The sequence below is a fragment of the Juglans regia genome, chromosome 4, assembly GCF_001411555.2.
Source record: "Juglans regia cultivar Chandler chromosome 4, Walnut 2.0, whole genome shotgun sequence".
Lineage (NCBI taxonomy): Eukaryota > Viridiplantae > Streptophyta > Magnoliopsida > Fagales > Juglandaceae > Juglans > Juglans regia.
In genome coordinates, this window is record NC_049904.1 from 20982035 (window position 1) to 21009134 (window position 27100).

General features: G+C 36.5%; 1 protein-coding gene and 1 pseudogene across 1 annotated transcript; both read left to right on the plus strand.

Moving 5' to 3' along the window:
• Positions 1-1748: 1748 nt before the first annotated feature.
• On the plus strand, positions 1749-23921 carry LOC109001461 (probable leucine-rich repeat receptor-like serine/threonine-protein kinase At3g14840). The gene is made up of 24 exons (XM_035689741.1): positions 1749-1872; positions 8427-8613; positions 9329-9400; positions 9516-9584; positions 9733-9804; positions 9916-9987; positions 10090-10161; positions 10248-10319; positions 10423-10494; positions 10604-10675; positions 10765-10839; positions 11958-12026; positions 12668-12733; positions 12861-12926; positions 13052-13084; positions 13233-13273; positions 13671-14047; positions 14129-14327; positions 14528-14656; positions 22306-22472; positions 22547-22757; positions 22979-23216; positions 23303-23453; positions 23597-23921. Exons 1-24 carry the CDS (start codon positions 1758-1760, stop codon positions 23903-23905), a joined length of 3006 nt encoding a protein of 1001 aa, XP_035545634.1. The 5' UTR covers positions 1749-1757; the 3' UTR covers positions 23906-23921.
• Positions 23922-23991: 70 nt separating this feature from the next.
• On the plus strand, positions 23992-26610 carry LOC109001462 (annotated as a pseudogene).
• The last annotated feature ends 490 nt before the right edge of the window (positions 26611-27100 follow it).

The window sequence follows — 27100 nt, forward strand, 5'->3', positions numbered from 1 at the left end:
AAATTGAAAAATCCCAAAAATCAAAATTCTAGGGTTCATCCTTGTATTCAAATCACAAATTCTCAACATCAATCCCTAACAATTGTAATCATTGTTAAACAAAAACTTAAAAGAGTAAGAAAAATAACTACATCAAATTTAAACATACTGAAAATAAAATATCCAAACTCAAATGATTCTAAATTAAAAATCTCAAAAATATACTATAAAATTCAGACTAAAATTAAATAGAGATTAATGAAAGAAAAGAGTAAATTAAATTGATAGAGATGAAAATAGAAAGTAGTGAAGGAGGCTGGAGAAGGTACAATTTGGACCCCACGAGGTTCTTCAAGCCGCCTCCATATTACTCTTTACATGTTGCATCCGTATGAAAAAGTCCCAATAAAAATTCGTGCCTCCTCTGTCTTAAAAGCAAAAGTGAAAAAGAAAAAAAGACACTTTTGCTGGATCCCACATGCCAAAGTTTGAATTTTCCACTTGATTCTCTTTTGGCCCTTTCCGCGTGCGTGCTTTTTTAGCTTGTGTTCCTTTTCATTTTTTTTCTTTTCCGTGTGCTGCCCAGCTGCGTTTTGAGAATGAATCCAAAATTGCTTCCGACCAAACACCAAGAGAAAATGCTTTTGCTTTTTGCATACTTTTGAATTTCTTAGCTTGGGAAGAATAAATAAATAAATAAATAAAATAAAATAAAATAAAAGAATAGAATATAAAAAATATGTTGTGTATGTGAAGAAATATTATCCGACTAAATCGTAAGTTATAAAATTAAGCATAAATTATACTATAAATTAATTTAAATCACAACTCGGATTTATGTATTTTAACTATTTTTCCATCTAAAATCAATAATAATGTAATGAAATAAATAAAATATATTGGTTCTAAATGTTTAAAATATGCAATAACTTAGCTCAATCACAATTCAGTTTGGAAAAGAGCTTTGCTACACAGCCTCCACCATACTCCACACTATATTTTTTTATATTTTTTTTTTGAGTTTATTCTTTTTAAATTATTTCAAATTTTTTATTCATTATTCATATAATAAATATTTAATAAAAGAAAAAAATAATAATAATTAAAAATAATGTGGAGGTGTGGAGTGTTAGGAAGTTGTGAAGATTTTTTGTTTGGAAAAAGGATATGCATATGGGACCATGAACTATATTTAAATCTTAGCGGTAGATGTAGATTGAATATTAATTTTGGGATATTGTGCGTTGAAGTACTAAATTTGGATTTGAAATATATATGCATGGGTTGTTTGTATATTTCATTACAAGAAAACTGTTTATTTATGATCAATTATTTTCTGTAAAAATGATTATTTCTTATTAAAAGTAGTAATTTTTTGTCGCAAATAGTCTTTCTCATCGCAAATAATATGTTATATATGCTCGTTTTTCTTATAGTACTGTTAATTTGAGTTTATAGGGAAAAATCTACATTTAAATTTTTGCTTGATTTAAGATAAAGAGAGAAATAGTCTACGAAGTACCACATCGTCTCCCCAAGTACCTCTACCACATGATGCATCCAAGTAGCTAGCATGTTTGAGGATTTTCTATATATATATAAAATATATACCATTTATCTATATTTTGAAATTACCTAATTAATATTACTCTTAGACTTGGAGGGGCCTACCAGCTTAATCATTCTAAGGTGATATATACGTTTGTGTGACAAGATATATATAATGTAATATAGACCACGTCGAGGCACATGAACAAGAAGTGGGTAGAGGGAAAAAAATGGTTCTACAAACTCAGAGAGTGCCGACGATCATCTTCACTCTTAAAACGCTCATATGGCTTCTTTGCTTGGGAGTAATCAATGTCAAGGCACAAAAGCTTCCTGATGATGAAGGTAACACTTCATGCCTGGATTATAACTGATTATTTTGCTTTGAAAATTATCGATTTTCTGAGCTGTTTGATAAAGTTATTGACAGCTTATAAATTGAGGGCTTTCTATATATATGAGAGATCAGAAGGATTATCGGGGCATAACTTTATAAGTTTGCATCCCAATTTAGATTTTTTAGCTCCGCCTCTGCATGCATGCCCTTAATCAATATATATATATATATATATATATATATATATAAGGGTTCATAACACATGATTACGAATTATTGGACTCTAATTAATTATAAACCCCATGCAGTACTATTTGATGAAACTACAATTATACCGAAAATAAGAAACCGACGAGAACCGATGCGTGGAGGACCTCTCGATTAAGCATGATCACCCATTAATATATTCAATTGTCAATACTGAGGTTCTGAAGGTCTTAGCGCTGCAGTTCATGAACAGTGCTGCGAATATTATGACTGGGCTACAAATTTATTTTATTAATTTATTCCTACCTTTTGTCGGTGGATCCGAAAGTGGTGGAGTGGCCATTAAATAGAAATGTGTTTGGACTTTGGAGTAGAAACATTATCTTCAAGGTTTCGAACTCGTTTAATTAGATTGAAAATGGAGTAAAACTCTGCAAACCTAAATTATTATAATTTTCACTATCTAGCTAGACATTTCTAACCACAAAACTTTTCTTTGTTTTTCTTTTCATTCTCTTCATGTTTTGATGATCTAATGTGCAGAAAAAAAAAAAGTAATAATTTCAGCTGTTAATTAACACATGATGAACAATTAATTCTACGGATTCCATTCAATGATAGGATGAAAATGTTTTTGAGAGATGAAAATCCTCTTTAAGTTTCAAGCAAGTTTAGATCAATTTTTTTACTGACAAATTAGGTGAATCCTGCTTCTCTGTGTTACTGGAAAAGTTTAGATATTGCTATATATCTGTGTTGATGAAACAGTACGTCATCTCGAGAAATGAGAAATTTCAAATTGCATTCTTATTACCCCTTTATGGGGTTTCATTCAATTATATAGAGCAATATAGCTCATTATAAAATCAGCCTTACTAATTCGTGGGTCAAGGCTATTAAATATTGACTAAGACTAATTACATAGCTAGCTAATATTGACTAATAGGAGGAGCCAACAACTAAGACTAATTACATAGCTAGCAAATATTGACTAATGGGAGGAGCTGTATTCTAACAATTCACGCCAACACTCCCCCCCAAGTTGATGCATACAAGTCTCTGATGCACAACTTGTTAAGTGAGTTGTGAAAATCTTTGCTTGATACGGCCTTTGCGAGTATGTCTGCTAGTTGGTCTTCAGACTTCACAAATGGAAATTGAATTATTTTTGCTCCTAGATTCTCTTTGATGAAATGTCGATCTACTTCTACACATTTGGTACGATCGTGTTGGACTAGGTCGTGAGAGATGACAATTGCGGCTTTGTTGTCACAAAAGAGATCAATCTCGGAGGTAGGAGCAAAGCCAATTTCGATGAGTAGTTTTTTGATCTAGAGAAGTTCGCAGAGTCCCTTTGCAATTCCTCGGAATTTAGCCTCTACACTTGATAGTGCCACTACTTTTTGTTTCTTGCTTCTCCATGTAATAAGATTCCTACCGACAAACATGAAGTAGCCAGAAGTGGATTTTCTGTCTGAAATTCTCCCTACCCAATCTGCATCTGTATAGCCAGTTACTTGTACCTTGTTACTCTTCACCTCCACAGTTGTACACACATCTACTTTTAGATGGGTGTGCATGAAGAACATAAGTCATTTTCCAGGTGAGGACTTCAAGTATCGAAGTGTTCAGGTCACTGTGTCCATATGGTCTTCACTAGGATTGTGCAAGAACTGACTAATAACGCTCACAACATATGCAATATCTGGGTGAATATGAGAAAGATAGATAAGTTTTCCAACTAACCTTTGTACCTTCCTTTATCTGTTGGCACTTGGTCTGGATACTCTCCAAGCTTGTGGTTTTGAATAATTGGGGTGTCTACCGGTTTACACTCCAATATTTCCACCTCAGTCAACAAGTCCAACACATGGTATTTTTTTTTGGAAAGAAAAATACCTTGTCTTGACCTGGCAACTTCAATTCTGAGAAAATATTTGAGTCCACCTAAATCCTTCATCTCGAACTCACTTGCTAGCTGTGTCTGAAGTTTGGATATTTATTCCTTATCATCTCCTGTGATAATCATGTCATCTACATAGACTATCAAAGCAGTTCCCTTGCCCAGTTTATGCTTCAAGAATAGGGTATGGTCTAAGTGGCTTTACCGGAAGCCGTACCTCTTCATTGCCAAATTGAATCGCCCAAACCACGTTCGGGGTGATTGTTTTAGTCCATATAAAGCTCGCTGCAACTTGCATACAACCTTCGTGTTTGAGGATGTTGTGTAACCTGGAGGAATGTCCATGTAGACTTCCTCTTCAACATTGCCGTGAAGGAAGACATTCTTTAAGTCAAATTGATGTAACGTCCAGTTGAGGTTAGTAGCAAGAGATCATACTAGTATTCTAACATTATTTAGTTTAGCAATAGGTGAAAAAGTTTCTTGATAGCCCACCCCATATGTCTGAGTATAGCCTTTTGCCACCAGACTCTCTTTGTACCGCTCAGTTGACTCATCTGCTTTATGTTTGATGGAGAACACCCATCTACAACCTACTAGCTTCTTACCTTTAAGTAATGGAACTAGAGTTCATGTGTCATTCTTCAGTAATGCCTCCATTTTTTCCTCCATCGCTTGAGTCCATTGTGAATCAGATAGAGCTTCCTGAACACCAATTGGGATAGGACTTGAGGAAAGTACATGTAAAAATCCTTGAGAGGTCTGGATAGTCGTCTAGTAGACACAAAGTTGGCAATTAGATATTTCGATCTCCGCTTCTTGATATCCGGAGAGTACTTATTTGGTGGCTTGCCACGATTGTGCCTGAAAGATAATGTGTATCCACCAGGAGGATCCATGTCATTTATATTTGAAGGTGTGTCAGAAATGCTTACCTCAGGAATATTCTCAGGAGATGTGTCTACAGATATCGAAATTGGGGGGGGGACCAGGTTCACCTTCTAGAAAGGTGACATCCATACTCACATAGGTATGTTGGGTAGAGAAATCATAGCAACTATATCCTTTTTGGTGTATGGCATTGCCTAAGAAAAGACATATGAGGGCACAAGGATCAAGCTTAATGTGTTGGTTCTTATGGAGTTGCACATAAACTACAAAGCCAAATGGGAAATATTAGGACTGTGGGTAGAGAAACATGAGATGCTAGAACCTGGAATGGAGTCTTAAAATTCAAGACTTTAGAGGGCATCCGGTTGAGTAAATGCACTGCGGTAGCAACTGCATCATGCCAGTACTGGTTAGGAATGTAGGCACCATGGAGTAAAGCACATGAAGTTTCAAGAATATAATCTTTTGCTCAGCTACGCCATTTTGCTGAGGGGTCTGTGGGCATGTGGTCTCATGAATAAGGCCATGTTGTTCAAAATAGGCACAGAAGTGCTGATTGACATATTCACCATCATTATTGGCATGGAGAACCCGTAGCTTGGCTGAAAATTGAGTCTGTTTATAGCATGGAACGAGTGGAACACCTCTAACATTTCGTCTTTATTTTTTATTTGGTAAAGCCAAGTCATGCGAGTACAGTCATCAACAAAGATAACAAACCAACGAACACTAGAGCTAGTAGAAATAGAGGAAGGACCCCACACATCAAAATGAACTAAAGCAAATGGAATAGTACTTTTATTCATGCTCAACGAGTAAGAAGTACGGTGACTTTTGGCTAAAATGCACGTATCATATTTAAAGTCAAAACGTACTACATGGGAACAAAGATCACGAAATAAGTGTTTCAAGTAACCCAAGGAAGGATGCCCCAAACGGTGATGCCAGAACCAAAGCTATCATTCCCTGTTATCTCCCTGTACGTGATGAGCAGGCTCCACCCTAAAATCTTCTATGTAGTATAATCCCCCCCTCTTAGTATCATGCCCAATTCTCTCCTTAGTGAGAATATCCTGAAGAAGACAAAATGAAGGATAAATAAGCAAAACACAATTTAATTTGTAGTAAATTGATTGACAGAAAGTAATTTATGTGAAAGTGACGGCACAAGTAATGTATGAGATAATGTGAGGGAAGGAAAGAGAGTCACAGAGCCCACGCCTGTGATCGGAGAGAGGACCCATTAGCGTTTGCAACGCTGGATCTTCGTGGTGGAGAAGTCTGGGTAAAATCGATGGCATCAAATGTTATGTGATTTGTAGCCCTGGAGTTGAGTAGCCAGGAACCACGATCACTGTCCAGGGAAGAGGTAACAAGTGCGGAACCAAAGTTACGTAAATCGGAGGGAGGGCGTGGGAAGACACAGCTAGTAGTATCAAGGTCAGCTATGGTTTGGCAGCCACCATAGCTGCCTTACCTGTGCTTCCATCGGTGCTGGCAACATCACATTTTTTTGGGCCTGAAGATTGTGCCACCAGTCGGGGTACCCATGCAGTTTGAAGCAATTCTCACGTATGTGTTTTGAAGACATGCAATGAGAGCACGCCGACCCATCAGACCGCTCAAGACTTAGAGATAGCAGCAGGGTTTCCAGGATGTAGAGAGGACCCAATAGAGGAGGACGCGACTAGAACCAGTTCAGACTTTTGGTGGCCAGAACTACCCGGAGACATGGCCTGGGTTGCTGGTGGCCATGACCGCTTGTCTAAGTGCCTCCCTATGAACATGAGCGTAGGGTTACATCTAGAGCACGTCACCGCGGAAATTGTTGAGGTGATCACCAAGCCCGTCCAAGAAGGTGTACACGCAATCCTCTTGGACAAGATTATTGTAGTGGTGGATATTGGTGGCGCACGTCATTGGATTCAATCGGTGGAAGTCAATTTCAGGCCAAAGGCCTTGTAGTTCGGTGTAAAATTTCTCAAGAGGACTCTTGACCTACTGCAGGCAGGCAGGACACGTCGTCGAAGTTGGTAGACTTGAGAGGTGTCGCTGCTATCAAAATATGTTGTAGCAATGGCATCCCAAACTGATTTTTCAGTGGGGAATCAGATGAAATTGCCAATGAGGGTCAATTCCATAGAATTGATCAACCATCCTTTGACGATGGCATTGTCTGTGCGCCATTTTCGAAAGGTTGGTTTCGTCAGAGTAGGTGGAGGGAAATCGCCACTGATGTAGCCCAGTTTGTCTTTGCCGGAGATGTACATCTCGACAACCTAGGACCAAAGGGCATAGTTGGAGCCATCCAACTTGATACCGATAGGGGCGGTAGAGTGTTTGGTGGTCGGGGCCGAGATCTGGGCTTTGGATAAAGCCTTAGTCATTGTTTTGGTGAAGGTGGTGGAATATGTGTTTGGTGGGGTTTCGTTGTAGTTGGTGATAACGCCGGCAGCGTCTGCCATATTCAGAGGGGACGGATAAAAAACGAAGACTAGAAGTGCAGGATCGTAGGAGTCCCAGAATCGGCCTGGGGCTCTAATATCATGTCAAATTGCATTCTTATTACCTCTTTGTCGTTCATTCCATTAAGTGGAGCGATATACCTCATTAAAAAATCAGCCACCGTAAATCAGCCTTACTTATTAGTGGGTCAAGGCTTTTAAATACTAATGGGAGGAGCCGTATTCTAACAATTCACGCCAAAAAGAAACACTTGGGCATCTAGTCCAAACATGATCTTATAATATCCTTTGATGCCAAAACGGTAACCAAGAAACATGAACCTCCGTCCATGCTCTCGGAAGCAAAACATAAACACAACCAATTACTCGGAAGGTGTTTGCAAGAAGGTAATCTCATGCATGTAGTTGGGACTCCATGATCATCATTGGGGAGGTCCTGCATGGGTAAGCTTGCTAATGCCATTGTTAGTGTATAAGGCTGGTACATCAGCTAGCTAGCTCTACTCAGATAATTTTGTGCTGGTACTGCTGGGCTTCTTGACATGCCCAATGTTCGTGCTAAGGCGGGGAAGAGTCTAGTGTTATACATATATATATATATATATATATATGTATGTATGTATGTATATATCAACACATACATGCTTAAACCTAGCTTCTCTCATCCAAACATATTCTTTCTCTCCGATCGATCTGCAGTTTGTTGCGACCACGACAGAGGTGATTGTAAGAGACAGGAAACGTTCAACGAGAGACCCTTTTTTAAGTTTAGAGCTCTACCAGTATTTACCATGCACTGGCTACAATAATATATAAGAGCACGGAAAGAATTCTTCTTCAACAATAGCATAATATCATGGAGGAATACAATAGAAACAAACCAATCCTGCTGGAGATATTTTACCAAATGATTCGATGTAATGTCGAATATAGGATGAAATTTTATGGAAATTTTTGAAAAATCCTTTCGTAATCAAAACATTCAAAATAAAGTCAAAATGAGAAGGAAAAATATTTTGACAGCAAATTTAGATAAATTTATAAAAGAGATGTGTCTCTGTCATTCTTCCATAACGAATTTGGTGTATTTTTGCAGTTGAAGCCCTTAAAAAAATAGCCAAAGAGCTAGGGAAGATGGGCTGGAATTTCTATGTAGACCCATGCGGTAATGACACAAGTTGGGAAACACCACCTGATATGAAGTTGGACCCAAGATCATCGTACAATAATTCTGTAGAATGCAATTGTGCATACCCTGGTGCTGTATGTCACGTTGTTGGAATGTACGAAACCTATCTTTCATTGATGATCCCTTGTATCTTGATAGTGAAATTAAATTTTCTTAATACAGAAGTAGAAATTGCTTGTATTATACTTAAAACGTCTCTAAATTTTGGAATAAAAAAATTGCTAATGATCTTCGAAACAAATGGCATCACCTCCCTTAATATACAATTCATACAATGGATTAAACAATGGATTATGATGTCGCAGGTTCATTACAACTATTCGAAATGACCTGTGCCGTCTGAATCGATCTTTTCAAAGATTGTGAGTTATTGAAAAATGACTTTCAAAGTCCAATAAAGAACCTGCACCCTGGAATATCTGATATATGATCTCATAAAGTTTCTTAATTTGATCAGAATAGTTCCTTAATTGATCATTGATATTTCCGTTGTGGCACCTGGTATTCAATTTGTTATCTATGATTCTATAGAGTCTACAGATCATGAGCTGCATGCAAATGCTATTAGTTATAAGTTAGAGCACAATAGAACTGTTTCTTCTTTCATCTTGGCATCTTGCAATTGCCTAGCTAGCTATTTTGTTGAGTCCGTACGCTTATAAAAAACAATGTTGTTGAACATTAATGCAGCATGCCTCAAGGTTTTTCCTTATATTCTAGGAGAATATTATCCGAAACATCCTGAAAAAATTATGAGTAAACAGATTACATTAATACTTTGCCTTTAACTATCCTTGTACGTCATTCAGATTTCTTAAAGGGCAGGATCTTTCTGGTGTGCTTCCAACATCCCTTGTGAATCTGCCTCACATAACGATGATGTAAGCAAAGTAACCAACTAATTAATTAATCATTAGTACTAGTACTTGTTACTATCTGAAAGAATAAAAATATTTATAGTTCAAATCTAATTGCAAGCTTTCCTCTTGGTTTCAGTGAGTTGTCTCGAAACTATCTGACTGGTACAATTCCATCCGAATGGACTTCTCTAAAGTTGGAACGTCTGTACGTACTGTATTTTATTGGGGTTTTAATATAACACATTATATTACATTAATCACTCACTTCTCAATTCACACAATATGTATAGTACTACTGTAGTTAGCCACTAAATTAATGCTCATTCTTGTTGAATTAAAATAATTGGCTACAGGTCCACTTCTGTAAACCAGTTATCGGGAAGAATTCCGAGCTACCTGGGAAAAATTACCACTCTTAGATTTTTGTATGCTCTTTTATTTGGGAAAATGGCACAATTGACTGATTTCCTTTTTCTTTTTCTTTTTTTTTTTTTCCCGGCTTTCAATTTGACGAAGATCACTATATATATTTTCAGGAGCATAGAGAACAATCGGTTTTCTGGAACTGTTCCCCCTGAGATTGGAAAGTTGGTTAACTTGGAGACTCTGTCAGTAATTTCACCTACCCTCTTGTTCGATGATTTATGTATTAAAAAATTTCAAATAACACTAACTTGAGCTGGTTTGAACTTCCCATTTGGTGGCTGCAGTATTCTCAATTCTAACTTCCTCACTGGAGAGTTGCCAGTCAATCTAACTTGTCTCACAAACTTAACTCAACTGTGAGTGCAGCCATTTGTATATTGATACTAATTTTTCATGTTTCTATGTTACCCATTAATCTTGTTTCTGCCTTGACCAAATGCAGTAGGATTAGCAATAACAACTTCACGGGAAGAATACCTGATTTTTTCAATAGTTGGAAAAAGCTTCAGAAATTGTATGTATTTTCTTTTTCCAAATCATATCATTTAAATCATGTATTTTAGAAGAATATTTTAATGAAATCTAACAAAAGGGAATTATGCTCTTATAAATTATAGAGAGATCCAAGCTAGTGGTCTCGCGGGGCCTATTCCTCCAAGCATTTCTGTCTTGAGTAATTTAACTGAGCTGTAAGTTCTATAGTCTAAGAATTCTTCAGCTGTAAAATCTATATGCATGATATCAATAAGATTTATTGGTTAAGACAATAACAGTCGTGAATGATGCAATTTTGTGCAGAAGAATTAGTGACTTAGTTGGTGAGGGTTCTATATTTCCGAACTTAACAAGCATGACAAACATGAATAGATTGTAAGTCATCTTATACCATAAAATTTTAAGAACTGTAGCAATACAAAGTTATAGCATTTATGCGTAGATGATGTTCTTCAACGTTGCAGGATGTTAAGGAGCTGCAATCTCTCGGGACAAATTCCAACATACATATCAGAATTAATGCCACAACTCCAAACTCTGTAGCTCTTCCGTCTTTATTTTTTTTGTCTCATTTCTATTTCTAATGAATGAAAAACCAAAGTGGAATGTGTGCATAAGTACGCACTCATTTGTAGGTAATATATATAAGAAAAATGATATTTGTAGGTATAGAGTGCGCAAATATCAGATACTCATTTTTAAAAAGTGAGTAAATATGAAATTTATATTAAAAAATTAATTTTTTAATAATAGACTCTAATCATTTTCAAAATGAGTGCGGCTCGCATAACCCATGACCGTATGAGTGTTACTCATGTACTAATTAGACTTTTTATGGTTGTACATTTTTTTCTTCTTCTTATTAGGATCAATATTAAAGATTTTTCTCGTTCTTTACTGGATTTGAGATCTCTGAAACGTTATAACGAGGTCATGTACATCGATCTGAAAATAGCACGAGGACAGTAGACAAATTCGAGGCTTTACTTTTTAATTCACTCTTACGATTTGATCGGCAACCCACTTGTGCATGCCTTTCTAGCTTTATATTAATTCCAGAAATAGTACTTCTCCATCTTTTTTCCTTTCCTCGTTAACTGTACTTGAAGTTATATTTTCTCCCTACCTGGATAGTGTCTTTATTCGGATCATTAGTATTTATCTTTTGTTTTTTAATAGTTTGATCTTTTAGAAAGCTGCAGCTATGTATTTGTTACTCATGTATTTGTTTTTTGCTCAGCTCCTATCTGTAGTTGTCAATCTCTTCCCATTGTCATTGTATGCACAGCAGCCATGATCTACCCCTCCTGAGGCCCATTGCCGCATGCATCTGCCAGGAGATATCTATGAACAACTTGCATTTTTTAAGGCAATATTGTCTTCATGATTGGAAAGAAAAATCCATTAACTAATTATTTATAGAACATGTTTTGGTCCGTATAAATCTCCACTGCTACATTGACATTTTTCACATATCTAGTCTTTCGTTCTTTTCCAGTACATAATTCTAATCGAGTGAAAAACATTTTCCTGTATATATATATATATATATATATATATATATTTTGTCCATGATTCTATCTTTAAACCGCATTAATCTCTACGAAATTTTACTGATCTTTTGTACAATGACAACTTTATCATTATATCCCTGCAGAGATCTGAGCTTCAATAGATTGGAAGGAAATGTTCCAGAGTTTGATGATAGTGCAAAGTTGCAGCGCCTGTATGTGCTGATTCAAAACCCTAAATCTAGCTTTCGGAGAAGTTTTAATAAATAATGAACAAGTACTACTAGGTCGAATTAAACATACAAAGGGACAAAGATAGGTGACATGATTTGGCTTTTTTGTTCCATGCCTCGTCAGAAAAGATGCAAGACGAGATTTCACTATAACCAAACAGAACCTTATCTATCTATAACTATAGCATAGCTTCCATCTATCTGTTCGAGGATGCAGTTGAAAGAAATATAAAATCATGTATATTAATTCATGGGAGCAGGAGGCATAGAGGCTTTTAATTCCTGTAGCTGTGAGTCTGTAGAAACCTATGTAGGACTATACATATTAGGGAATTATTTTGGTTGTTGTACCCATATTATAAGTATTCCACCCTGTTTGTGTATCCCATTTTATGTTTATTTTCATCAAAAAGTATTTTCCCTCTGAATTTTCTTCCGTTGTTGGTGATTATAAATCTCGATAATGTTTGTTGGTCCGAGCCTGAATTGATCATAATGAAATTTTCAAAGGAAAATTGAATTATTGGTAACTGGCCTGAAAGTTTAGTGTTAGGTTTCGATGCTGATTGATTGGTTGTCTTTAATTAACCAGAGTACGTAAGATTATCTTGCTATGTGAACAGGTTTCTGACAAGCAACTTACTCAACGGGACAGTTCCGGACTGGATCAAACGAAGAAATCCTGACCAGTACATAAAATTCATCTTAAATTCTACTTCAAATTTCTGTAACTTTATTAATTTTTTTCCTTTCTTCCTTAATTTTTGAATGTATGAAGAGTTATTAACATTAATAACTACGTACATCCATTTGCAGTGATCTAGATCTTTCTTACAATAACTTCTTAGAGAGTTCTATGCCACCATCTTGTCGAGACACACTGTGAGAAAAACTTCGCCATTTTTAATCTAAATTTCAGCCTAAGTGACTAGTACTGCATACTCTGTACTTATCTTTAAAGATTTCTAGGTTTTCTAATTAAGCTGACTAGTTTCTTGTTTCATCAGAAATTTATTTGAAAGCTTCTCTGGACAGGACTCGTAAGCTTCTAAACTTGTGAACTTAATTACATTAATAACCATCTTGATTTCCTTTTACTTTGATTTTGCCAACTTTTTACCGTTTCCATTGATACTATTTCATGAGCTCATGCACGCTCCTTTCTTGTACTGTTTAACCCAAATATAGATCAGTTGGCGAGTGCCCGAAGAACCTTCCTTGTTCGAAAGGTAACCATACCTTAAATCAGATTTTAATAATCCATTAATCGCCAAGCTTTCCTTTTTAGAGTAATGCCAGGTCTAAAGATGTGCAAGCCTAATGGTGGATATAAGCACCATTATAAAAAGTTAGCGAGTCCCACAAAAAAAGAGTAGAATCTAATTCCTCTTTTTATTAAAAAAGTTGTACAAGATTTGCATGAACTTGCACAAATCATTTTTTGATTCCCAGTCTGTCCTGTGCAAGTTTGGTGCAAATCAATTTACAGTGAGACCACAAAATAAGTGAGATTTGCATGCAGCTTGTACACCCTCTAAGACCGTGTATATATTTAACGGTGAATCTATGATGTTTGGTTCTATATATCCCTAATTCCTAAATTAAAAGGATGTTGTTTATGTGTAGACTGGAATTCAGTGCATATAAATTGCGGTGGAAACGAAGTCAGTATTGGAAACATTACATACGAAGCAGATCTTGATGCATCAGGTGCGGCAAACTTTCATCGCACCAGAGAGAATTGGGGATTCAGTTCCACTGGAAATTTCTGGGATGATAACAGCAGCTCGAATGCATACATAGCAAATAATGCGTCAGAACTCCGAATGAACAGCCCTGAATTGTACACAAGTGCACGCCTCTCTCCTCTTTCTCTCACGTATTATGCACGTTGCTTGGCAAATGGAAAATATACCGTCACGCTACACTTTGCAGAGATAATAATAACAGGAAACAGATCTTTTTCCAGTCTTGGAAGACGGTTATTTGATGTTTATATCCAGGTAAGAAATTTAAATCAATACACACACATACATACATGTATATAACGTCCCAGATTTATCAAGTTGAAATAATTTTTACAGGGAAAACTGGAGTTAAAGGATTTTGATATCGAAAATACTGCAGGAGGGGTTGACAAACCTTTAGTTCAGAAAGTTGAAGCAGTCGTGAGTAACAAAATCTTACATATCCGCTTTCATTGGGCTGGCAAAGGGACAACAGCTGCCCCAACAAGAGGAACATATGGCCTTCTCATATCGGCTATCTCTATAGAAATTAATGGTAATAATTCCCAAGGGTGTAATATATATATATATATATATATATATATATATATCTCATGACGACAATCTTAATTTTACTGTCCAACTTGCTCCTCGTACACTTCTTATAATTAGATTGATGACAAAACTAAAGATTAATAAATAAATTCACAGTTGATAGAGTGGATCATCAGCTGGCCTATTTGTTCAATTCTGCAGATAATCCCCCTGATAATGTCAAAACCACAATATTCATTGTGACTGGAGCTTTAGTGTTGGCGCTATTACTCATTTTAGGCATTCTTTGGTGGAAAGGCTGCATAGGAAGCAGGATATCAAGGGAAAAAGGTAATCAATAGTCAATACGTGCGTGTTAGATAGAAATTAGATAGGTTTTTTCTTAATTAGTTTTCTTCTTCAACTAATAACGTAAATATGCATGAATTGACTTGAGACGTACTTGTACAGCGATTTTGCAATTCCTAGGTTTTGTTATGGAGCATTTTTCCTCACATGAAAAGTGCTCATCAATTCGTAGTACACACCATGCAAAGCAGCTATACGATTGCTAGGTTGAGCAGCTAGAATATTATATATATATATATATATATATATGTATGTATGTAGTTTTCTTCATAAATTTGAGTATAAAATATTATTCACAATTCTAATAATTATCATCCTCTCATCCTCCTATGATATCATATAATTTGACAATAAGTAAAGGATATAATGAATAATAGTTCTCATGAATTGGAGTCAGCTACCACCATTAATTTATAATAGTTAACGCCTCGTTTGATTTCGTAGATGAGATGAGTTGAAATTAAAGTTAAAAGTCAAATAAAATAGTAGTAAAATATATTTTTTTAACATTATTTTTGTTTTGGATTTGAAAAAATTGAATTGTTTATTTTATTTTATGTGTGAATTTAATTGAGAAAATTGTAGTGATTAGATGAGATAAGACGAGATGAGTTGGGAAGAGTTGTGAAAATAAATAAGGCACAGGACAGCTAAGAGGATGATTGGAGAACGTGATGAAATAAGAATTTTGTGAATAGTATTAAGATGATTTGTGAGTAATAGTGAGATTATTTGAATTAAGTATTTATTAAGTTTTGGGAGATGAGAGAGAAAAAATTAATATTTTAATATATATATATATATTTTTTTTTTGGAATTTGAAAATATTGAATTATTTTTTTGCTTTCTGTTTGAAATTTTAATAAAGTTATAATGATTAATTTGAAAAAGTTGTAATAATTAATTTGAAAGTGTTTCTTTTGAATTATGTTTGGGATAAGATGAGATGAGATGGGATGAAAACAATTTTTAAATACCTCCGAGAGGTAGAGTATGTTATGACCTAAGTGCTATCCACGTATGCCTTTATACTACAAAAAGACATTCGAAGTTATAATTAGAATTCTTCCCAATACCTCTATCACATATCACCGATCGACCTAATGTCAAACTTTACCAAGCCACTGTATTACAATCTTGCCCACTAGAATATTTTGTCTCATCACTAGGGACGGGTACTGGGGCTCCATTCCCCAGCCTGCCGGGCCAAATCCACCTGCCCGTAAGGGTAATGTGCAAAAAATCTGCCTGTTACTCCGAGTGGATATATTCATCATATTCATTAAAATGGGCGAAGGAAGGCAGACGATTGGGTGGAACAGAATAAAGAAATTATTCTACAGGGGAGTGGAAATTCTCCTCCTTTTCTCTCTCAGGAAAAGGGTGGAGCGAAGTGAGTGGGACGTGGAAATGGTTATAACAGAAGTAGTGGAACAGGGTGGAGTGAGGTGGTACAGAAGATACGTACGGGGGCTGAAGGTGTGTTGGTACGGTGGTGTAGGTGACGGCGAGGGTATCTGTGAAGAAGGAAGTCGTAGGGAGGAACCTCAGGTGCTCGGAAGGTGGTCTCTGAGAAGGAAGGAGGCGAGCAATGGAGGTTTTGGAAGAGAAATGGAAGAAACTGAGGCTACGAGAAGAAGAAGTTGCTGATATTGTTATAGAAGACAATGTTCCCGAGGTCTTGACATACAAGGAGCAAAGAAGTCTAGTGGGTAAAATGGTTTCGTCTAGAACCATAAGCAGGGAGGCACTGGAAGCAACAATGGCGAAGATATGGAGAATCAGTAAGGCAGCTAAGTTCATGGAGGTTAGTTTGAATACGTTCGTCTTGGTCTTCGAAAACCAAGAGGATAAACAAAGAGTCTGGGCAGGAAGGCCTTGGCTCTTCGATAACAATCTGTTAGTATTGAGGGAGTTTGAGGGTCACATTCCACTTCATCGCATAAACTTTGATTATGAAAGCTTCTGGATTAGAATGCACAACTTGCCTTTATCATGCATGACCAAAGAAAGAGGAACACAGATTGGGAGTACAGTTGGTAAGGTCGAGAAAGTTGATGTTCAAGATGATGGTTGTGGTTGGGGAAGCTATTTGAGGGTTCGTATATTTGTGGATTTGTCACAGCCTTTGGCAAGAGGTCGTACTCTGAAGATAAAGGGAGAGAGTGTCTGGGTTCCGTTCAGCTATGAGAAAATGCCTCGCATCTGTTTTTCCTGCGGATGCATAGCTCACGGGACAAATGGAAGCTGCAGTGTACCGGAGGAGTCAGAAAGTAAGGAGGAGCAATATGGTGTGTGGATGAGGGCTTCACAGTTCAAAAAGGTTAGTAATGCGAGTAATACTTTTAGTAAGGAAGAGGGGTTTAAGAAGTGGAGAAAGGAAGATCCTAAGCAGTCTTCTGGTGAGGATAAGAGAGAATATAATGATGAAAACGGGGGTAGTGAGGGAGAGAGAGGTGAGGAAAGAAAACTGATCAGAGAGGAAGAGAGTAATGAGGTTTTTTCAGGAAGTTTTAATAAGGGGGGAGAAGAGGAGGGTGTTTATACTACTACTTCTGAGGAGTTGTATATGAAGGATAGGTCAGGACAAAACATTGGAGAGAGGGGCTTGATAGAATTGTATGAGGTGGAGCTGAGAGATGAGGTAGGTTTTCAAGTGGGGGACATGAGTATTGAAATTGGGGCGAGAGAGCCAAGGCCTGTGGAGGAGGCAGTTCAGACTAAAGGTTGGAAGGAAAGTGAGCAGGGCATACAAAAAGGAACATGGAAAAGGAGAGCTAGGAAAAAAGGGAAGAAGGACAGTGGTGGAACAACCATTGTTAATAAAAAAAGAAATGAGGAATGTGTGATAGAAGAAAAGGAAAGAGGGATAAATAGGAAAAAAGGGAGATGGAGCAGTGGTGGGGAGGGTAAAGACAGTATGGTGGAAGTGGCGGAGGCTGAGTTTCAGCCCCGCCAAGCATTATGAAGATATTAAGCTGGAACTGTCGAGGATTGGGGAATCCTCGGACAGTTCGAGAGCTCTGCATGATGGCAGAGAAAAATAAACCCAACTTGGTTTTCATTATGGAAACTAAGATTAGAAGAAAAAGGATTGAGTTTCTAAAAAAGAGGTTAGATTGTGAGGGATGTATTATGGTGGATCTAGTGGGAAAAGGGGGGGGGTTTGGCTTTGTTTTGGAAGGCAAATGTGGACTTAGAGATATTGAATTATTCCCAAAGGCACATTAATGCCTGGATCTGGGATGAAGGTGTTGAGAAACGTTGGCTGCTAACTTGTTACAATGGTCAACCTGAAACGGCAAAAAGCAAGGAATCATGGGAATTGTTAAAATCTTTTAAACCACAAATGCAGGTGGGCTGGTGTGTGTTGGGAGATTTCAATGAAATACTTGTTAATGGTGAAAAGGAAGGGGGAAGAGTGAGACCTGAGGGACAGATGGCATTGTTTAGGGAGGCTCTAATTGATGGAAACCTTTATGACTTGGGTTGGAAGGGAGACAGATTTACTTGGAGTAATTTGCATGGTGATGAATCATTTACCAAGGAAAGGCTAGATAGGGTTGTGGCAAACACTGAGTGGAGAGAGGTGTATAAGGAGTCACGGGTTGAAGTTCTGGTGGCTAGTTCTTCTGATCATAAACCTTTGCTAGCTCACTTAATGAAGCATAATGCAGAAAAAGGGGTTAAGAGGAGAGCATTCAAGTACGAGGCAAGCTGGGCCTTAGAAGATGACTGTGAACAAGTGTTAAAGACAGCATGGAGGAAGGAAGAAGTGGGGAGGAATCCCTCAAACAAAGTGATTAAGCTACTGGAAAATAGTAAAGAAGTTTTTCAGAAGTGGAGCAGGAAGCTAAGTATAGGAGGACAAAAGGATATTGAGGAAAAGACAAGGCTATTACAGAGACTTCAAGAGGATGAAAATAGTGATAATGCATTAGTGATAAGGAGAGTGAAGGAGGAGATGAACCTGCTGCTGGAAAAAGAGGATCTGAGGTGGCGACAGAGGGCAAAGGCTAATTGGTACATGCTTGGAGATAGAAATACTAAGTATTTCCATGCTTGTGCCAATCAAAGGAAAAAAAGGAATCTAATTAGAGAGGTGATGAATGAAAACAACAGAAGAGTTATTGGTCATGAAGAAATTGAGCAAACTTTCAGGAGGTATTTTATGGACCTTTTTCAGACTAGCAATCCCAGTGAAGAGGTGATAGAAGACTGCATTGGAGGTATTGAAGCAAAGGTTACTCCAGACATGAATGACTGGATCTCGAGGAGCTTCTCAAGAGAGGAGGTGGAAGAGGCAGTTAAACAAATGGGACCGTTAAAATCCCCGGGTCCAGATGGTTTTGGAGCTTGTTTTTTCCAAAACCATTGGAAGATTGTAGCTGAAGAAGTGTGCCAGGCAGCATTATCTATTTTAAATGGTAACTCTATGGACTCTGCCCTTAATTACACTTATATTGCTTTGATTCCTAAAGTTAAAGATCCTTTGTTGGTTAGTGACTTTAGACCAATTAGCCTTTGCAATGTCATTTACAAAATTGTGTCAAAAGCTATCACTAACAGATTTAAGAGAGTGTTATCTACAATCATCTCCCCCTCCCAAAGTGCCTTTTTGCCTGGGAGAATGATTAGTGACAACATTATGATAGCCTATGAATTACTTCATTCAATGAAAACAAGAAAGAAGGGGAGGGTGGGAAGTATGGCCATGAAGTTGGACATGTCCAAGGCCTATGACCGAGTGGAATGGAAGTTTATTGAGGCAGTAATGGTTAGGCTTGGTTTCTATGAGAGATGGGTGAAGCTTATCATGAAATGTGTCTGTTCAGTATCATTCTCGGTTTTGATCAATGGAAAGGTGGGCCATACCTTTAAGCCTTCAAGGGGAAGATGCAAGTGAAGAGGCAGAGATAATTCTTAATATTCCTTTGGGCAGAGGTATGGCACAGGATAAAATTATATGGGGACCTTCGAAGAAAGGGGCTTTTACTGTCAGTAGTGCATATTATCTGCAGCTTGAAAGACTGAGAAACAGCAGAGGCTCAAGTTCAGATGCAGAAATGGTAGATAAAAGATGGAGGAATATATGGGATTTAGAAGTTCCAGGTGTGGTCAAGTTATTTCTATGGAAAGCAGCAAGTAACTTGCTGCCCACAAAGCAGAACCTATTCAAAAGGAAGATAGTGCAGGAGCCAAGTTGTCCAATCTGTCAAGGAGAAGAAGAGTCAGTTATCCATGCCCTTTGGGAGTGTAAAGCAGCAAATGATATATGGACTGATAAGAGAAGCCTAGTACAGAAATGGAGTTGTAAGGAGACTGACTTTATGAAGCTATGGGAGAAACTGATGGCAAGATTGAACATGACACAGCTAGAAGAGATGGCTATCCTTTTCAGAAGAGTGTGGCTCAGGAGGAATGAATATGTTTTCGAAGAGAAGCTATCTTGTCCTAGGAAAGTCTTCACCTCAGCTATGGAAGGGCTTGAAGGGTACAGGAATTCTAAAGGGGTACAAAGGCAGGAAGTTCACTCAGTAAGTGCAGAAGAGAATAGACACATATGGCAGGTACCAAAGGCTGATTATGTGAAGGTTAACTGGAATGCATCATTAGATTTAAAGAGGAAGAGAATGGGGATGGGTATTGTGATTAGAGACGAGAAGGGAGAGGCACTGGTAGCAGCCTGTGATCAGAAGAAGCACGTACAGGATCCATTAGTGGCAGAATGTCATGCACTTTGGAAGGCTCTGGAGCTATGTAATGAACTGAACTTTCAAAAGGTAATGTTGGAAGGAGATGCCAAGAACATTGTTTCAGCTGTTAACAGTGAGGAGGAGGATCTGTCCTGTGTTGGTTTTATAGTTGATGATATACGTTCAGTGTTCAGAAACAGACCAAATTGGTCTTTACATTTTGCTCATAGAGAAAGAAATATAGTGGCACATACATTAGCAAAAGAAGCTTTGAAGTTTGAAGAAGCTAAGATTTGGATTGAAGAAGTTCCAAGTGTTATTGTAAATTGCTTGGAAAAAGATAAACGTTGTATTACTTAAAGTTTGATTAATGAAGTTTTTGAGGTTTATTTCAAAAAAAAAAAATTAAAATGGGCGAGTGGCGGATTGGTTAAAAAACTACCCATGCAACACCCGCCCATCCATGTTAAAACCATAATTTCCTACATATTTATATTTATATATTTAATATTATACACCACATTCTAATATTATTTTGATTATATTAAATAATATGTGATATATTCATCACCATTAAATGATAAAAAAATATAATAAATGATCATTTAATGATGATAAATAAGATAAAAATGAGATAGTAGTATAGTATATAGAATTTTCCTTAATCCCACTTTCTCTTTTCTCCTTTCCTCTTCCTTCTTTTCCTCTTCTTCTTTGTTCTCTTTCAACTAATTGGCGTAACTTTCTTTCTTTTTCTCGTCTCTTCTTCTTCTTCTTCTTCTTCTTCTTCCTCCTCCTTATATCTCAGTCTCCATTTTACAATGCTCTAATCTTCTTTCTTTTGTAAGTTCATTCCCTTCTACTTTCTTATATGTCGGTCTCCATTTTACAAAGCTCTAATCTTCTATCTTTTGTATGCCATTTATCTATTTTTTTGGAGCTAATCTATGCATTATGTTGGTTTTTATAGATTTTTTTTTTGCCTTGATTTGATTAGAACCGAACTAATCTTGAATAGGAAAACAAAGAAAGGTCTCTGTTTCAAGCAATCAGAGACCGTGAGTTTCTGGGTACTGTTGATTTCTTGTTTGAATTTTGGAGACATTTAAACTTTTCGGGTTTTGATATTGATGCTGGGCGGATATGTGGAAAGTGACACATTTGTCCGCCCGATCAATGAGGACGAATGAATGTTGAACTCACACGTTATACATTTTCTATAACTATTCAAATTCAGGCTGAGAATTCAAAGAATCTCAATTCCTTTTACATTCTGGCTTTTGAAGTTGTGCATAATTGTGATTGTTGAGCAGGATATAATAAATATTATGAAACAACATGGGGTTTCAAAAGCTGATCATGTAGAGTACGTACGTACGGTGCCATGTGCCATGCATTGCACTGCATGTGTTTGGTCTCATTCACTCTAATTATGTCATCTAACTAGTCAGGTGGCACAAAATATTTAGAAATGAAATATCATCACATAGAGGTAAAATGCACAATTACCATATATTTATTTGATTATTATCTTAAAAAAAATATTTTATTTTCATAATTATATATTTATTTTATCTAATCTCTTTGTATTTCTCTATAAATAGGGGCATATACTTTATATGTAATTCATTGACAATATAATAGTCTTTAAAGTTTCTCTCTCCCTCATTCGATCTCCTTTTCTTTTTTCAATCTCAATCATTTTGGATTTTGTTTTTCTAAGGTGGCCAATGTCATATTATCACCACATTCTCTTCACCAACTTTACGAGGCGCATGATCAACCCAATCCTCTAGAATTAGATTGTCTCTCCATCGTTCACATTCTTCTCTTTTGCATATCAATTAATATTCTAAATTCGATTCTATCACTATGACTGCATGGCTAAAGTACTAGTAAGGGAAAAAACTAAGCAAAGGTTATTGTTCTATATAGGGGAAACGCACCAAGGATTTCAATGTGAAGAAAATCTTGTAGACAACATGAACCAAGATAAACTCCAAGAGCTACCAATATTCAGTCTTAAGGAACTAGCAAGTGCAACGAACAACTTCCACCAATCTAACAAACTTGGACAAGGTGGATTTGGTCCCGTATACAAGGTAATCTTGTGCTTGTAGAGGATGATTGCCTAATAATTTGAATATGTAGTCAATGAGTTGTTGTTTGTTTATAGGGAAAATTGCTAGATGGACAAGAAATTGCCGTAAAACGACTTGCAAGATCTTCAAGGCAAGGGCTAGAAGAATTTATGAATGAAGTCGTAGTGATTTCTAAACTCCAACACCGAAATCTTGTTAGACTCCTTGGTGGGTGTGTTGAAGGAGAAGAAAAGTTGCTAGTCTATGAATACATGCCAAACAAAAGTTTGGACGCATTTCTTTTTGGTTAGTTCATTCTAATGCCCTACATTAGCATCTTCAAATATATATCATAATCTACAATTATCTACATCATAAGACGAATAATGATCTCTACGTACGGTTGTGAAATTTTAGCTTCTATACACATACTTTATTATGACTATCTTTACAAATATTACCTTCATTACTATTATGAAATTCAACTTCATTTTGTTTTTCTGATCTGTTTGAACTAAATTCATCAGATCCAATCAAGCAAGAATTGCTAGATTGGAAAAAACGTTTCAACATTATTGAAGGAGTTGGTCGTGGTCTACTCTACCTTCATAGGGATTCAAGATTAAAAATTATTCATAGGGATCTAAAAGCAAGTAACATATTGTTGGATGAAGAGCTAAATCCAAAAATATCAGACTTTGGAATGGCCAAGATTTTCGGGGGCAATGAAGACCAAGCCAATACTAAAAGAATTGTCGGAACATAGTAAGTACCTTTTATTTGTTGAATTCAATCAGATACTAATGCTAATATTATGGATAATAATGTTTGGATGTATTCAAATGTTGAAGTGGCTACATGTCTCCTGAATATGCAATGGAGGGGCGATTTTCAGAAAAATCGGATGTCTTCAGCTTTGGAGTGTTATTGCTAGAGATAGTAAGCGGAAGGAAAAACACTCATTTTTATCATGACGAAGGGACCGTGAGCCTTGTAGGACTTGTAAGTCTCCCTTATCTCATTGCCTCATTTTTTAGATGCTCAATTGCCTCTTTCCCAACTTGAAATCGATACTAATCAAGCATTCAAAGTAAAGATTTATACAAGACAATGAATCTTCTCCAATCAAATTTTCATCTTTCCAGGTATGGAAAATGTGGAACATGAACAACTTGGCAGCATTAGTAGACCCCAAAATACCAAGATCTGGCTTTGAAAATGAAATCTTTAGGTGCATACAAGTTGGGCTGTTGTGTGTACAAGAATTCGCTAAAGATAGACCAACCGTATCTATTGTTATTTCTATGTTAAAAAGTGAGATTGTTGATCTACCTTACCCAAGGCAGCCAGGATTCACTGTAAATCAGATTACCTCAGAAAATGAGTTCTCTTACCCCAATCAAAAAGTTTGCTCTATCAACAATGTCACTGTTTCAATGGTTCATGGTAGATGATGACATGATCTTGAAAGTCTGGAACTGTCACTTTGTATTGAACAGGTTGTAGAATTTAAACACACTTTCAATGTATTTGCTCATTTATGAGATACAATTTTATCACTAGCCTCACCTTTTTCATTCATTTTGCAGACTTGAGAGGATTTGATCTGCAAACAGGCTTTTTCACTTACAGGCAAATCAAAACTGCCACTAACAACTTTAATGCTTCAAACATGATTGGGGAAGGTGGTTTTGGATTTGTATACAAGGTATTCGAAAACGTAATTCTTTATGCATTTAGGTTTTTTATAAAAAATTTCTTATAAAAATTCCTTACCCATCCATGATACATAGCTAAAGACATATCTCATTATATTCTCAAGTGCATACTTAAATATGCATATTTTTTTCTTCTGAAATGCAGGGTATATTATTAGATGGTACCATAATTGCAGTTAAGAAACTTTCTTCAAAATCAAGTCAAGGAAATCTAGAATTTGAGAATGAGATAGGCATGATATCTAGTTTACAACACCCGAATGTTGTTAGATTGTATGGAGCTTGTGTTGAAGGAAATCAACTGTTCTTGGTATATGAATACATGGAAAACAATAGTCTGGCTCGTCCTTTGTTTGGTATGCTTAATGTTTTTATTTAGTATTTTCTGTCAAATAAGGATAGGAACCTAACACTGCAGATGGCTTTATGTTAAGAACCAAGTTGATCATGAACTCCCCCATTCAACTTTCTACAAAAAAAAAAAAAATGCAGGTCCAGAGCAATACCAATTAAAATTGGACTAGCCTACAAGGCAAAAAATATGCGTTGGCATTGCAAGAGGCCTAGCTTTCTTGCATGAGGAATCAACACTGAGAATTGTTTACAGAGACATTAAAATTTCAAATGTGCTATTGGATTCGAAACTTAACCCAAAGATTTCTGACTTTGGTTTGGCCAAGCTCGATGAAGAGGAAAACACCCATATCAGCACTCGAGTTGCTGGAACCATGTAAGCTATATCTTTTCTTCTATCCTTCAATTTGCACCATATTTTTGTTCTATTATGGCATTCCTATTTTTACCACCCAAGTGATTAACTAGGAGAGAATCAGGAACAAATGCCGATCTCCATACATTTAAAGGTTCTGCATATTAGAGATGTTCTTATTATATATGAAAAGTGCCATAGAAAATCTAGGACTTTATATTTGGTTGAGACTTTAATGTGTTAGTTGTCTATATTTGCAACACAAGCTTGCTTGCAGAGAAATTTATAGCTATAGGAATTATCAATCCGTGTTCATGATTGATTGCGAGAAGTCTTGACATAAAACATGTTCAAGCTATCTTCTATGGTTCTTTTGAGAGAGAGAGAGAGTTGTCTATTTAACCATTAACATGAATCCTACCCTAAAACGTTGACTCAGTATACTTGAATGACTGAATAATAAAAGCTCGTGTTCAAATGTTCTATTATCATATCTGATTTCCTATGTTGTGTTATTATAGTTTAAGGGGACAAGAAATTCTAGAAATCTAACAAAATCCATGGTATCCCTCTACCAATCTCCCCTCCCCTCGGGGCCACAGCCCCCGACCACTTGCCTGATAGTTATTAGCATTCCACCAAAAACAAAGTTGCCTCTCTCATATAATGAATATTCCACTCTATTCTCACTGTCTTACTGTTTGCATAATTGCATTTTAAATAGAAAAAAAAAACCATGTGATTTCGTAACTACCTTTGAAATCTTAATCATAATAATGCAATCTCTTTTCACGCAGAGGATACATGGCACCAGAATATGCATTATGGGGTTATTTAACATATAAAGCAGATATCTATAGTTTTGGAGTTGTTTCGTTGGAAATTGTTGCAGGGAAGAGCAACATGAAATTTCGACCAAATGAAAGTTATGTTTGTCTTCTTGATTGGGTAAGATTTATCAGTTGTCATGTCTTGCACCAAAACTGGTCATCTTGATGATGATCTATTGGTTCAAAACCAACTAAACAAGATTGAAACAATATGTTGTGTATGATTGGCTACGTCATAATTCTCGTCTATTGATTTGCTAAGATATAATTTCCATCATTTCATGTGTGCATATTTCAGGCTCTTGTTCTGAAACAAAAGGGTAATCTATTGGAGCTAGTGGATCCAAAGTTAGACTTCGAGTTCAACAAGGAGGAGGCAATTAGAATGAACAAAGTAGCTTTACTATGTACAAATCCATCTCCAACTCTTAGACCCACAATGTCTGCAGTAGTAAGCATGCTCGAAGGCCAAACAGCTGTTAATGAAGCTATTATGGATCCAAGCGTATATGGAGATGATTTCAAGTTTAAAGCTTTAAGAAAGCAGTTCGATCAGATCCAGCATGAATCGATGGACTCAATTGGAGCTGAGAGCCATAATCGTTCGTTATGTGCAACATGGATGGGAACTTCTTCTACGTCTGCCCAGTATCTTTATGATCCATATTATCTTGATACTCAGTAATGGTCACAAAATATTTTCTCCCTCATGCAAAATTTTTGTTGTAATAAATTAGTGACTATTTGCTTCAGCAATCCACAGTGCTAAGGAACATCTGCTAATTTCATTATAACTGAAAATATAAAGATAAACATATGTGCAGCTAGCTTGCTATGTGGAATCAAGAAAATAATATATAATTTTGTTATTAAGAGAAGCCTAGAAGTTGTAAGTACTTTACTGCCAATGGCCAATGATTACTTCTTTTACTTTTCTAGAGAGTATGACGTGGCTAATATATTATATATCTATCTATATAGTTATTGAAATAATTGAGACATGGTGAAGAATATTTAGAACAAAAGAGGGTTGGTATAATAACAAAGCTACGGCTTAATACATGTCTCCTTTTCAGTTGTTTTATCATTAAGAAATGGACAATCATGAAAGAGATGCATGTAAACAAACTTGACACTCACCAATCACGTTAGCATCCTTCTATGTCTCGTAATGACGTTAACTTGATCTTGTTGAGTATGGCCGACACATCTTTCATATTTACTCTTTGTTCAGTTAATTCCGCACAATATTCCAAAGCCAATCTCACAACTGAAGACATCAACTCCTCCATGGCAGAATAATCTGATCTTTTGTTTTCTAATAAACTGGCATCAATGATGTCCATTGTCGAAGTGGGTAATCACTCTACCCAATGCTTTAAGCTCATTTCT